Source organism: Truncatella angustata, assembly GCF_020726525.1.
Source record: "Truncatella angustata strain MPI-SDFR-AT-0073 chromosome Unknown BKA67scaffold_2, whole genome shotgun sequence".
In the NCBI taxonomy this organism is placed as follows: Eukaryota; Fungi; Ascomycota; class Sordariomycetes; order Amphisphaeriales; family Sporocadaceae; genus Truncatella; species Truncatella angustata.
This window is the reverse complement of record NW_025763382.1, coordinates 1,924,954-1,939,143: the sequence shown is the minus strand read 5'-3', so window position 1 is coordinate 1,939,143 and position 14,190 is coordinate 1,924,954. Positions and strand designations below refer to the sequence as shown.

At 49.4% G+C, this 14,190-nt stretch overlaps 2 protein-coding genes across 2 annotated transcripts; one reads left to right on the top strand and one right to left on the bottom strand.

Moving 5' to 3' along the window:
* Positions 1 to 2,397: 2,397 nt before the first annotated feature.
* Positions 2,398 to 4,457, bottom strand: BKA67DRAFT_168282 (uncharacterized protein). The gene is made up of 6 exons (XM_046095204.1): positions 4,235 to 4,457; positions 4,151 to 4,177; positions 3,859 to 4,096; positions 3,469 to 3,798; positions 2,792 to 3,418; positions 2,398 to 2,738 (listed from the first exon to the last, which is right to left on the bottom strand). Exons 1-6 carry the CDS (start codon positions 4,276 to 4,278, stop codon positions 2,640 to 2,642), a joined length of 1,365 nt encoding a protein of 454 aa, XP_045961003.1. The 5' UTR covers positions 4,279 to 4,457; the 3' UTR covers positions 2,398 to 2,639.
* A 5,614-nt stretch (positions 4,458 to 10,071) lies between these two features.
* Positions 10,072 to 12,532, top strand: BKA67DRAFT_532020 (kinase-like domain-containing protein; the record flags this gene model as incomplete). The annotated part of the gene is made up of 2 exons (XM_046099471.1): positions 10,072 to 10,248; positions 10,310 to 12,532. The coding sequence occupies 2 exons, from the start codon at positions 10,072 to 10,074 to the stop codon at positions 12,530 to 12,532; spliced, it is 2,400 nt and encodes a 799-aa protein (XP_045961002.1).
* Between the last annotated feature and the right edge of the window lie 1,658 nt (positions 12,533 to 14,190).

Genomic DNA, 14,190 nt, shown 5'->3' with positions numbered 1-14,190 from the left:
AGAACTCCCTATCTGCAAATACCATGTTCGCGTTATGGTCAATGACGGGCACGATATGTGATAGTGGGTGAAAGCTAAACAGCATTCAGTGCCAAGCGAACACTGTTATTGAGATGAATTTCAGATGTACCATAGATCGTTACACGGAGGCCCATATCTCATAAAGACCAAAGATATTCTTCTAATAAGTGTGAACACATAATATGCACAGGCAAACATCCGAAAACTATATGTAGGGCATCCCTCCATAATTCAGACTCTTCTCGCCCGTGGTGCAACGAGATAAACTCATTCTTAAACCATATGATACAATTGACTTCCCTATTCGCAAATTTTTAATTTTTTTTACCTAGTAACATCCTAGGTGTTCTCTCAGCCCAATGGTACCTTGTGATGATAAAAATCCCATGGCAATAATCCCGTAGGCGCGCAACGTCATGTCTGCTATCTTGTCATTGTCCAGAGGCAGTTTCCCGGGAGGAGCGTTTGATAACTCGACTACTAACCGCGTAGGCGGCCCGGTCTTTCTTATTGTCCCGACGTGCCGCTCTCCTGCTGTTGTTACGTCCGCAGGTATTTCCGCCAGGTGATTCCATCGTCGTCGTCTGCCGCCACCGCCGCATTAGCCATTCTGGGTGGAGGCGCATTGCGCCGGTGCTGATGTGTGGACGATCTCTCAGAATCTGTATTCGCGCTGGCTGGCCAGTGGGGTCTGGTGTCTCACTATTAGGATAGCCGCCGCTGCCTTGAACGGCCCGTACGCTGTCGATGTATCTGTTGGCTCTCCATGCTCTGCTGTCAATGAAAGAGAAACAGAGGAGAAAGCCGAGGGAGTCAGAATCACGATTGAAGACGATAGGCTTCCTGTATCCACACTGACATTGGCATTAGAAGTACTGTAGCCTTGTAGCAGCGGGCTGCGCAGTTGCCCGTTCAACTGACAAAAGACTCCTACGCCAGACGGTTCATTCTGAGAATCGGCCATGTGTGATAAGATGTGATGTGAGTATGGTTGTGACCGGCTACCAGAACTCAAAATGGTTGGACGCGGACCGCCAGTCCAAGTTGGGTGTAAAGCATCACAGGATGTTGTTTGGCAATTGTTTCCGGATTCCAGCTTTGCGCCATTGTTTCTTAGATTAACTACTGCAGAACCTCCCGAATGCTGGTGGCTATCATCAAACTCACAATCTTTAGATTCCACGGGCGGATGATCAAAGTTACTAACCACAGCATTTATGACCAATCGACTGCTGCCGGGTGCAAAACACTTCCGGTTACCTCTTGTGTCATTTCTTCCGTATAGGGCGTGTATGGCTTCTGCGACCAGTACTTTTGAACCCCGAGAATACTAGCACGGCTAGCAATACCCGTTTTTGCGGAGCTGGCAGATGAGAATTGGGTCACTTTGGCTTGAAAGTTGGCAGGTTGAGGTCGTATATCAAATCGTCGATAGCACCATCGAAAACTTTTCGTTTTTTTACGATCGCACTTGCCGATAAGTATGGTGTGATAATTGCTCTCGGCAACTTTTCCAAGCCAACATCTGAGAGGACCATATTGATGGACGAGAAGCATACGCTTCACTGTTTTCTTGAAGCGGCGAAACTCTTCGTCAGGGTATGCCGGTATGTAAGTCGCCAAGAAGGCAAATGACAGTACGACCCGTTAACATAGCCAAAGCCATTTTTCGGTTGACAGCCAGAGATTCCAATGGTCGCTTCGTCGACTTCTACGATGATATGAAGTGCCAGCATCATCTTGTAATTATAGAGAGATACCTATACTAGGGTATAAATTCCCGCGTTCACATCCGTGGGCTTTGCTCTGTATCCGACAAAATTTACTCGTAAATGGGCATAGTTCAGAGCTGAATTGGTACATGGTATTATAGAAAGTCTCCTTAGGACCTGACTCAGGGGTTGCATAGCATTCGTCAGATGGTTTACCCCATTGGGTAGGCAGGTGAGAGCTAGGTGCTGTAATTACAAGCCCGCCTGGACGCTTGGGAAATATGCGATGGTCACTGAAACACACAGATGGTTTCTGCGAGACCATGTATGAAGACGCGGCATCACCAATGGTCGCTGAGTTTGTGGCAGATTGGGCGTTAGTCAACACTCAACAATGACAAGACGTACCCTGCAGCACTAGAACCAGAATTCCGCTCATGGAAATAAGGCGAAAACGCAAGCCACCGAGTGCCTTCGCTCAAGAGAACTTGGTGTGGCAACTACGTGTAACAACAACGACCTTGTGAGGGGCTGTGTGCGATATGACTGAAGCCTCTGCGAGATATCAAACGTTGTTGTAACATCCAGGACGGACAGAGAAACCGTTCACACAAAATTCAACGCAATCACACAAGTACACAACCCAATACTTATCTGTATGACTGTCAATTAGATCCTAGGCTATACTACTAGCTGTCCACGGATAACAATCACCAAAGTCTAGTGACCTTTGAGGTATTCCCATGTCACATCAGTGACATCTGCCAGCAAGCAGTCGTGACCATTGTGAACTTATGCGCTTACCACTAAACTCTAAACCATATCACTAACCATAAAACAACGCAGAAAAACAGTCGACATGTTCAGTTCTATAGTAACCCCACAAGCTATTGAGGAAGGTTGAAATTACATCTCGTCCTCACTGCCAGAATTGTAGGTGTCGACATAACCATTGCCTGATCTATTCTCCGGTACCCACAACGAGTGGAAGACTTTTCGCCTGTCCTAAGGATGCTGTTAGCATAAACGCCTCATACGTCAAGGAGCAAATAACTCACCACCCGTGCCCAGTTACCATTGCCCTTCTGCGGTTTGTTACGATCCGTGACACTTCCTGCTGCATGTGCAGCCGAGGCGTTGGTTCCAGTGCTTGTACCACCAACGTCTCTCTGATGTGCGTTACCGTTGGGGTCGAAGGCAGTGAACTTTTGAGCCCGCAGGGCACGGGGACCTTGTACCTCGGACGAAGGGACACGGGAATCCGTCGACATTGTCGGAATACCAGCTCGAGAGTCGCTTGATACCATAGATGGAGTTGAGGCGCCAGATTCGACAGGGCCTGATACATGACGCTGAATAAGGTTCCTCTCTCGAAGAGTGACTTGATTCTCATTCGCCAACAAGTGAAGGGGCATCCATGATGATTTTGATGTTTGAGTCGAGTGTGCTTCAGATGAGCCTTGCACATCAAACGTTGAGATTTGAGTTGAGGCCAAAGCATGGCGGGTCCCGGCACCCTGAGAGACCGAAGTAGAGGTGAATCGGGATGATTGCTGTGAAGCCTGAGTGGATCCTGAAATCAAATTGACCGAAGGTACCCTCAGCGACCTATTTGTGTTGATTATCATGGTGCTCATGGGCTTTGCAATGTCGTCGGCGGGAGCGCAGTTAGCAGTGGTGATATGCTGTGTGCTGTTAGAAAGACATTGCGAAGTCACTATGAGATGAGACATACATCATCATCATCAGAATACTCCGAGGACTCATCGCAAAAATAATGACCATAGCCAGCCACTGATGTCTCGGGGCTGTCATCGTTCTCATTGTCGGTCAACAGAAGGTCTTCACCGTCTGCAAGGCTGGGGATATCAGCAAATTCATCATGCTGTCCATCACGCTCACCACCTTGTACTTCGGGCTGGTCCCCTTGCTGGTCATCCTGGTCATCCTGCTGAGCCATAAAGCCCTCTACTTCGTCAGGAGCGTCGTTCACTTCGTTGGGGGCAGCAATTGGGACGGAATCGTATTCCTGCTGTGCTCGCCATCGCACACAGCTTCCACACCACTACAGGGCAAGTTATTCGGTCAACAATAGGTTTTGTGGTTATAATGGCACATAACTTACACGGAACTTGTTGCGTCTCTGTGCTGTACTGAACTTGTCGCGAGCCTTGTGCAAACCGCAGGGGCCGTTGCACTTGAGTGACAGGACTGGCTCGCCAGTGTGATCACGGCATACAAGTTTGATGTTGGCCGGTGTTATGCCATCGTTGGGAGAACGTTTTCGCTTGTGCCAGATGGCAAGCTGATTCTTTGAGAATCGAAGAATAGGTCGCCACTCGCCACCAACAGCACATTTGAACCTCATTCCCGTCAGCTCAAATGTAGTGAGATTGTGGAACAGGAACATAACTTACGCCGGAGGAAGCGGATAGGTTCGGCTGCTAGATGAATATTATCAGCACGCGCACACGAATGAATCTTTTGTGCTGGACACTTACAAGTTGCCGTCCCAGTTGAGCTTGTTGTTGTTCTTTGAAGGCATTGTAACGAAAGTTCTGACTGGCAAGAAGCCTGTGTGGAACGTGGTTAATCAGTGACGAACTTGATCAGATAGAGCTTTTGTGATGATGGGGGTGATTGGGAAACAAGGAGTTCTGCTGAGCCCGTGCAACTTCCAATACAAACGGATGGGGAAGACGCCGAAGAAGAAAAGAAGGCGCCCGAGGAGGAGGAAGCCGCAGTGACTATGAATGTATGCCTGTTATGCTCAAAGCTATTGTAGGCGGCAAAATGTAGGTCGCAATGTCGGGAAACAATTGTGGTAAGGGCAGAGGGAGAGATGCTAAACGCACCACAGTTGTCTGAAGTATACCTGTGTTACTTGTCAAGAACAGCGGATTCCTAGGGCCACTGGTCAACGTGATGAGAAAACAGAAGGTGGTAAGATCCAGTACTGGATGGAGAGGAACAGCTAGGATTCGTGGGGACAATGATAAAGTGCCCCCTCCAGAAATTGATTTGTATCAAGTTCGTATGGTAGTCTTGAGTGCTGGGGTGAGGTCGTTGCTTACCTGATTTAGTATACTGAAAGAAAGCAGGAACATCTGCAGGATTCATGGGTGCTGACCATAGTTGCCTTTTGCAACTTGAGAAAGCCTGTTAGTCGTGCGAAGGTTTGAAAGGAAGTCACGATCAGTAGAAGCCATAATCCGCTACAAGAATGAATCGAATAACCTGGGTAATTGAATAACCCGGGTCTACGTGAAGGCTGACTAGACAACAGCGTGTTTGTATTCGTTTGTGCTTATTGTAACGAACTAGCTGCAATGAGGCAGTCGTTAGACTAATGCTCGAATCCTTAAACCTTTGACGTGCGGTGTATTCTTCTAATGGACTGTTCATTCCCGTACCGAAGCTGGACTGTGTCTGTGACACAGTCAAAATAAGGCTTGCTCAACACTAGCTGTATGAATATCATGTCAACTTATTTGGAGTATTTCCAACACTGCTACAAGCATCGAACATCCGAGTATTTCTGTCAGCATCAGGTCGCTAATATTGACACAAATTCGACCTGAACGACTCAGATGCTTTGCTACTATCAATATATACCAGATGAGGCATTGCCCCATCTGGCTTCTACGCGCTGTGAATATTCTTGGCCGGGGAGCCACAGCCTTGAGAACTCCACTCGTCTCATGACTTGTTCCATGGCCAAGAGGATTCCAGGAGCAACCATCCCATTAGTCTAGGCCTTTGAATATCAGGATTTAAGTCAAAATTCCGTAGATCTTACGTCCGAGAGGGACAAGGACTGAGGCTCTAACCGACTCCGTGTACGCAGTAGTCGAGCCTTTCATGGCTAAAGAGACATTCTGGCCTGCTTCTTGGCTCTCTTGGGCACCGAATCCAGATATCGTATATACAAGACGGCCTCCCTTAAGTAGAGCCGGTGTATAAATTAGATAACGAGCATGAACGATTGGTCCTTGCGGAAGCCCAGAACCTCGATTTGCAATAGTAGTGCAAGGTCATACGTGCGTGACCATGGTTACTTAGCGATCGGACCGCGGAAAACATCCGACACAAATTGTGCACGGAGCATAATGGCGATCATCCAAAATAGACCTCGAGTTGCGCGAGTCAGAGCTTGTCTACCTGAGGTTATTCCGGCAACGAAGCTGACATGGGATTCAGGATGCACTCGTGACAATTCTGCTGTTGTGGTGGGTTGACAAAAGCAGCACGCCACTTCACATACCACATCACTGTCATCGATGACTATCAGAGCGATTCGCGTGACAGAGTTCTGGAAAATGAAAGCGAGGATTCGACCCCAGATACACAAGGTTTGCGGGCGGCCGCCAGAAGAGCCTAAACCACCGGGAAAGCCTATCATGCACTAATATGCGCTTCTTGAAAATCCGAGGCTACCACGAGTGTTTATCATGTCTCCCACTCGTTCGGTCGTGGCATATAGGTGGCGGTGTGAACTATAAGCCATGGGGCATATTAAAAGTTCATGCGAGCAGGTTGGGCCACCTTAGCTAGACGGAAGGGACACCTTGTTGCCATTGTGAACAATCCAATGCCTGACTCCACGAGGATTTCAATGGCGCGATGGAAATCAACGCTACAGCTACAGCTGCGGCGGATACCGCTCAAGATTGACTAAACTTGGAGACATCGCAAAAGGCATGATCCCATTAAAAGCTGGCAAATTCGGGCAAGATTGCAAGCGTGAAGGCGGCCAGCGGACGAGCCTCCCGGATAGTCTCGTGGCCACTTTAGGAAAAGCGTCCAGAATGTGATGGTCTGCACTACCATAGGTGATCCTTTTTTGGTATCAAGCATGTTCCTTACCAGCCATGACACTGCGTTTCAAAGCCCGACGAAACCATTATGCGTGCCTGCTTGATTCTCTGCCGCGCGCTCTCTAGCGTTCCTGTCGTCTAAAGGCACAACGCTGTCAGGGTTCAATTTTGTTTGCAATCCCCGGAGCATTTCAATACACGGACGAGCAGTGAATTCAAATGCCGTAAGTTGAACGTTTGATTGGCACACCACCATGACGACATCAAAGTTGAGATGCTGGGCATAAAGGCTGAACGCATATTCTTGCACAAATAACAAAGCCCACGCGTTCTGCTCTTGCAAGAACTCAACAGTACATATACCTTCCAGACAGGGGCAATTACCAGGCAATCCTGAATCATGCAAGGTCCAGGTACAGCGCGGGAAGAAAAGATGGTGTGGAAAGGCTGGGAGATCCATCTGTCAGGATATTCGTCCAGTCATCCAACAGGAGGTGCTCTGTGGTGGGCCCGCCATCTTGGCTCAGGGGAGATGGAAGAACCGGCAGAACTCAGACTACATGGTTCCCTGCCTGAATGTACTTCTCATGACCACGTAATTGGAATAATAACCAGGAGTATAGAGATCGATCAACATCGTACCTAATACTCACAGTGCCATTCACATACAGAGGCCTCTCTCATATGTAGATACCTCCGCACAACCTGCGGATTGTCCCTTTCGCCCAGTCTTCATTTGGAAGTTTTCTGGTAACTATCGTGACGCTTGGCTTAATCCGTTGCGCCAACGCTGAAGAAGGCAATGGTTCCTGCAGGTCGTTGGAGTTGGTCAGTCAACCAGCGAAGGCCTGGTCGCACCGCTGAAGCCTTCTGCTTTCTCGATCGCTCAGTTTATGTGTTAGAAGCGACTAGCTCCTCTAGATGATAGCATCCAACCCATGGTTCGCTGTTATTGACGAAGAATTCTAGGCATCAGATCTGGCACTTCTCTTGAAACTTGGAGTTTGCACAGTCGTCACCTTTATCCTAGCGGTCTTGATTGGACTTGGTTCCGCCACATCCTCACGGGCCTCCCCCTTTTGCTCCTTCCGGCATAGTCAGTTCAGTAGTTTCTTGAACTCGGGCTTTTGGGCATAAATCAACAGGGCGCATTTTGTACCGGAAGTGGGCTATTCTCTTAATCATACCCTGAGCACAGCCGTCTGACACAGGCAGAGTTGATGCTAAACGATTGGCTGGTGCCGGCCTATCATCAGCCTCGGTCCAGTTTACTATTACAGGACTCAGGAAATGCATATGTAGAGCAAACAACTGCTACACGCCGCGACATTACTCATGAACAGGTTCACCAACCCCGTCGTTGTGACCAGGTCCATAATGGATGGGGGCTATATTTCCAAGTTGGGGTTTGTAAGCACATAGTCCGCAGGGGCGTCAGAAGAGAATATATGGATAGGGACTCTAATTCTGGATTCTAGACTCTCAGTCCTGGACCGTACTTGAAAGGGTCCGCAACGCGCCTTGCTACTGGTAACAGACTCCCGCGGTTGGTGGTTTGTTCGCAACTTGAGATGTCGGGTGCGCTGGCATTGCGCGAAAACCAGTTCCAATCCATGCTGCAAAGTGATCATCCACTGGCTTCGAGACTATTGGCTTTCACAGTTTTGACCGTCTTTGGGAATCTGTTTCCGGGGAATTATGACTATTGATGTGACAATCGATCAGTGCATCTCGTCACCAGTTCTCAGAGACATTATGACCGACCTTGTCGTCCCCGCCGCCGTTGGAGCTTGACACGGGAATCATGTATGACATAACCTTCTTTTCAAGGGTGCAAAGTACATACATACCTCGAAGCCCTGTTCGAGCACTTTAGAAATGAGAGTGGTTTAGGAGTTGGGTCCCCGTTTAGACAATACAAAAGTGATCCACGCTAGATCCGTAATGAACCTCCGATCCTGAACTGTACAAGTAGACGGCGGTACGGTTTCTTGATTGGCATGCCGGCGCCGCCCATAAATAACCCGCTTTGCTTGTTAGGTCGCAAGGCCAACGGATGGGACGGTTTGATTTAGAGCCTGAGGAGATCGTCCTCCTTGAAGACGAACAAGACGGTCAGTCATCCTTCATGCCGCCAAGAAGAAAAGTGTATCTGCAAGCTGAGGGTGTCTTGTTAACCCAGATGTGTACATGAGGTTGGAGCCAAAAAAGAAAACTGGAAATGCGATAATCAAACTAAAATAATTGCGAACCCGCTGGAGCTGTAACGTATCGAATTTTCTCCCTCCGCCGGCCCCCTTTCACAGCACCCCTGCCTTCTCTAGGTCCCAGCAGCAAATTGCCAGAAATTGGCCCTTGACCAGCAGACCAGTCCCCAAATCACACACTGCCACTAGCGAGATTGGGGTCTTCCATCCCCCCCGTTGAGTCTGTTCATGCTAAGCATTGAGGGACCGACTCAAACACATTGTGACGAAATCTACGACTACATACTAGGTTACATACTGAACCAGAGGACCACCGCTGGGTCCTTTCACTGGCGCATTGCTCATCTCACTTCCTCCCTCTCATTCCACTTTCATCACTCTCGCTCGAAACTCGAAACGGCAGATTCGAGTTCATGGCAATAATCGAGTGCCGCTAATTGGTAGCATAGCATCATTTCGATGCTATCTGTTGTTGTGCTCGTTGCTTGTTCTCTGTCTGGCCTCATCCCAAGTTACTCATTCCCTTCAATCTAGCAACCGCGCGCATCGCTCGCTCACAGCACTTACGAGTGTCTTGTCTTGTCTTGCGACCGGTAGCTTTGCAGTAGCTGCTACACCAAATAGCCACGACACACACATCCAGTCCCTTTTTCTTACTGCACAACCGTTTACTACAACTACAATCAGTTCAATCAAACCCACCGTCATTCATTCTTTTTTCCTATTCCTTTCCCCCCAACGTGCACAATTTCTCCGTGCTCTCGGTCAATTGAAAACCAGTCACTCTCTTTCTTTCTCAGACAACAAGCATTATTCGCGCTAGCAAGGACTGCATATTTCGAGAAGCTCGCAACCCAGCTCATCGAACATCAGGACGCCTTGACCAAGACCCGCACCCCGACTGTCCGGTTCCATATCCCCTGGTCCCCTAATCCAACGTTTAATTCGAAGGGCATCCTGTCTAACTCTCTACTACTATATCGGTTTTCTTTTTCTTCCATCTTAACTCAAAACCTACCTACAACATCCCACCCTCTGTGGCTTGAACGACTAAACAACTCGGCGCTATATCTTTCGTATCTAACACGGATCTGTGTCTCCATCTCGAAAACATACTCGACTTGAATGTACAAGAAAGCATTACAGCTCTGCCAATAGAGCTTTGCTTACGTAGCTCTAGTACTGCTCAACGTCAGTAGCGACCTTCTCACGTTGCTGGCAGGACACGGCTGCCACCAGACATTAATGGGACGCGTATCGGCTTCTTCCCATACTGCTCTATAATACCTACCGAGGAAAAAGAAACCCCCCATGATGACGGTAGCACACGATCTGGCCCACCGCGGGGCTTCGATACCTCACAGCTCAGCAGGAATGGCTCTGGAGGATCGGTTTGAGGTTCTCAAAGAGATTGGCGATGGAAGCTTTGGCAGTGTGGTACTCGCAAGAGTACGGGGTGCTGGAGCAAGTGTCGCTCGTCGGGGCACGGTGGTATGTACTCCCAGATCCGCCACTTTACATGCTGGGATATATATGCTAATACTCCATACAGATTGCTATCAAGACAATGAAAAAGACGTTCGAGTCTTTTGGGCCGTGCCTCGAACTGAGGGAGGTCGTATTCCTGCGAACACTGCCACCGCATGTTCACTTGGTGCCAGCTCTGGATATCTTTCTAGACCCATTCAGCAAGAAACTCCATATTGCAATGGAGCATATGGAGGGCAACCTGTATCAGCTGATGAAGGCTCGAGACCACAAGGTGCTGGATAATGGCAGCGTCAAGAGCATATTATTCCAGATCATGCAGGGTCTGGAACACATCCATGCTCACCATTTCTTCCACCGCGACATCAAGCCTGAGAATATTTTGGTGTCGACATCAGCCCACCAGGACTCGGCAAACTCGTTTAGACGTTACTCGGCCTTGGTAACACCACCATCAACCCCCCCGACGTACACGGTGAAAATTGCGGATTTCGGGCTTGCTCGTGAAACCCATTCGAAATTACCTTACACGACTTATGTATCTACGAGATGGTATCGTGCACCCGAAGTTCTTTTGCGCGCAGGAGAGTACTCTGCCCCTGTGGATATCTGGGCTGTGGGCGCTATGGCTGTTGAAGTGGCTACCCTTAAACCTTTGTTCCCTGGCGGCAATGAAGTTGATCAGGTTTGGAGAGTGTGCGAGATCATGGGAAGTCCCGGTAACTGGTACAACAAGGCTGGCTCTCGTGTCGGCGGTGGTGATTGGAGAGAGGGCACACGGCTAGCTGGCAAGCTTGGATTTTCATTCCCCAAGATGGCGCCTCACTCGATGGATACCATTTTGCAATCACCACAATGGCCTGCGTCGCTTAGTCATTTCGTCACCTGGTGTCTGATGTGGGACCCCAAAAACCGACCGACATCTACCCAGGCCCTGGCTCACGAGTATTTTACTGATGCAGTTGACCCTCTCAGACCCAAGTCATCAGCTTCAAGAATCCTCGGCAGAAAGCCATCCGAGATTGGACGCGGTGCGAAGGATATTTCTTCGCCTACGACTTCATCTAAGCCATCTTGGTTCAGGAAATCACTGATCGGACGTGCGGAGAGCGCAGAGCCTACATCAGCGCCAGCTGTTGCCAAGGAATTAACAGGTCCACGACCTCAACCTGTCCACTCCACGACTACGAATGAGATTCCGGCTATAAAGACACGCCCACCAAATGGTAAGCGCACAACGTGGACTAACGGCCCATCCAATGTCGCACCTATGCACATTCTCCCCACGATCAAACCCATCTCACCTTTATCAGATACTGTTCATGCTCAGGCATCAAACAGAACACCCTCCTATAACGACTCTTACGCGAACGGGGCCCAACGAAATGCTCAAGCTAGTGAAAAGGCCAGCAAGATCGGTCGGCAGTTGTCTGTGGCTTCCAGCACCAACAACTATGCTGAGCTTCACCGCCAACAAGCCGAACGAGCCTTGAACGGCAACTCAGGTCTCGCATCTCCTCCGAGTGGTCACAAGGAGAGCTTCTTTTCTCATTTGCGGAAACGTGCCAGGCGCTTTTCTGGCAGGCATCAGACTCCAGTTTCTCCCGCTTCTGATGACATCGAAGCCCAGGCAGGTTGCGGCCCTTGGGCTAGTAACAGATCCTCCATGGTCATCGATCAACAACCGGGACCTGTCCCTGCTAAGGTCGACAACTACGACTCTCTTGATCGTACACTTCAACAAAATGGAGATTCGCTACACCCGCCTGTCCCGCCTAGCCACATGGTCACTCCTGCAGGGAACCTGAAGAGGCATCATTCATTACCGCATCAGCAGCCACGGTCGATTGACAATCTCATTGGCGCAGCGAGAGCTTCCGGCCCAGTCTCTGGCCGGACGAGAAGGTCGCAGGCTACCCATGGTGTACATCAATACGACGCACCGGCCGAGGAAGACGAGCTGCTCGACGAGGCTCTGAACTCGACTCATCGTGCCATGAAGCGTATGGAAGGGGACGGCAAGCCTCCGTTGCGTCAATCGGCAAGCAACATCGTCTTGCCAAGCAATGTTGCAATGATGAACCCGTACCCTACGCCTTCACCGTCTGCCAGCGGAAACCAGGGAATGCTTTTTGGTGACTCTCATGAGGCGGTGACACCGACACCATTAAACATGAACAAGGCTCCGGCCCGTGATCCTCAAAAGTGGCCAACTCCGCCTTACGAGGAAAGCGAGTGGGCAAGCTCGGCAGCTGCAAGCATCTGGGCTGCTGGCAACAGATTCTAAATCGAAGATGGTACCTACATAAGACTTTCGATTGAGCAACATAACTCGCTTTGTATCATTCTCATCATGGCACGGTGTTCAGGGGCGCCTTTTGTTTTTTTCTGGAGATATCTACATGGCCGGTATCATTGTTTTACAACGCTCGTTTCCGCAATCGGTCATATATACGTTGACTTTGGTCAGCATTCAGATCGTCGACACTCGCTGGGGCGATCTTCTCTTCTATACCCCCAAAAGCTGGATCGACACGATTTCGTGTCGCTTGTTCATCTACTCGTTTCCTTCGACAAATACCCCAAGATATAGACAGGTTGTAAAAGGTTTTTGGAACCCAAGATTAGCGCAATTTCTTTTGTTGGTCCTTGGTGGTGACGGGGCCGCTAGCCGTTTCAGTTTGCACTGCCACCAAGAACTACATACTGTACAGAGACATGTGACTGTAGAGTATGAGTGTTAGATACATGGAGGGATTCAGCCGCAGCTGCGGGCTGGGTTAAGAGGGAAGGATGTAGTTGGGAAGGCCTTGGCCCTTGGTTGTCAAGGCGAGATTTGGAGACGGGACCTATATATATATATACACAGAAGACCTCTTCTATAAATTTGGGCATATGGACCCCAGCTTAGCTCAAGGGACTTTCCATGCGCATATGACTTGGTGAACTGGTTGTAAATTCCAATGACTGTGACTTGATAACAACATGTTGATAATGATGATTTTGAATTGTCATGAAACCAGAAAAAAAAACCGAACAAAAAATACATATGAATGGCTCTTCAAACACTCGAGAAGGTCTGCTGCAACGCGCCGCACAGCGTGATAACTTTATTTACACGTAGCCGCGTGCGTGCATGGTTCAGAAGCTTATCTGCAGCCTACATGCAAACCGTTGACCTACGGCAGACTAACTTAGTGATATTTCTTGTTGTGCCGCCGCAGTCAAGGCGGGTGAGAGAGATAGGGGCGGGACGGAGCTTCTACGGAGAGTTTCTAAAAGGTCAACATTGCGGATAACAAAACGGTCATCTACTTCACAAGCAATAGTTTTCGAGATTCTCGATTTTGGATTTTCGGTCTGCACTGACGTCGTGTGCAGCTGCACGAAAAGATGCAAGCAGCGCCTCGATCAGCCGGTGGGCAGGTGGGCAACTGAAGATAGCCTAACCTAGACTAGTCTAGGTTAACCTAGTCCACTGAAGCTCTTTTAGGGGAGGGCCGAGGGGGGCAGCCAGGGAGCTCTCGGAGCATGGACATGACCTGGAGAGCCCAGGCAGCAGGCAGCAGAATAACTGAGGTCAGCCCTATGTTCCTGGCAACATATGCAGCTCGTAAGGTACTTTACTGGACTAAGCTGACCGAGTCCAGTGCCCGGGAATGCTGCAGCCTGTTGCCAGTACTTGACGTTAACCGTGTCCGAATCCAATCTTTGGTGAAATACGAACTGAGCCGGGCCAAGCGATCCAGGCACCATCTTGTTTTATACTTGAAAGGGATACCACCCACCAGACAATTGGGTGGAGAGGACTAAAGCAACGTTAGGACTGTCAGACGGGAGACGGACCAGACTCGACTTGACTTGACGCCTAGGTACACTGCCCCGCATAGCAACTGAGCGCATTGCTGTGCCACCTAGACCTTGGATGTTCGTCCAACTGAATTC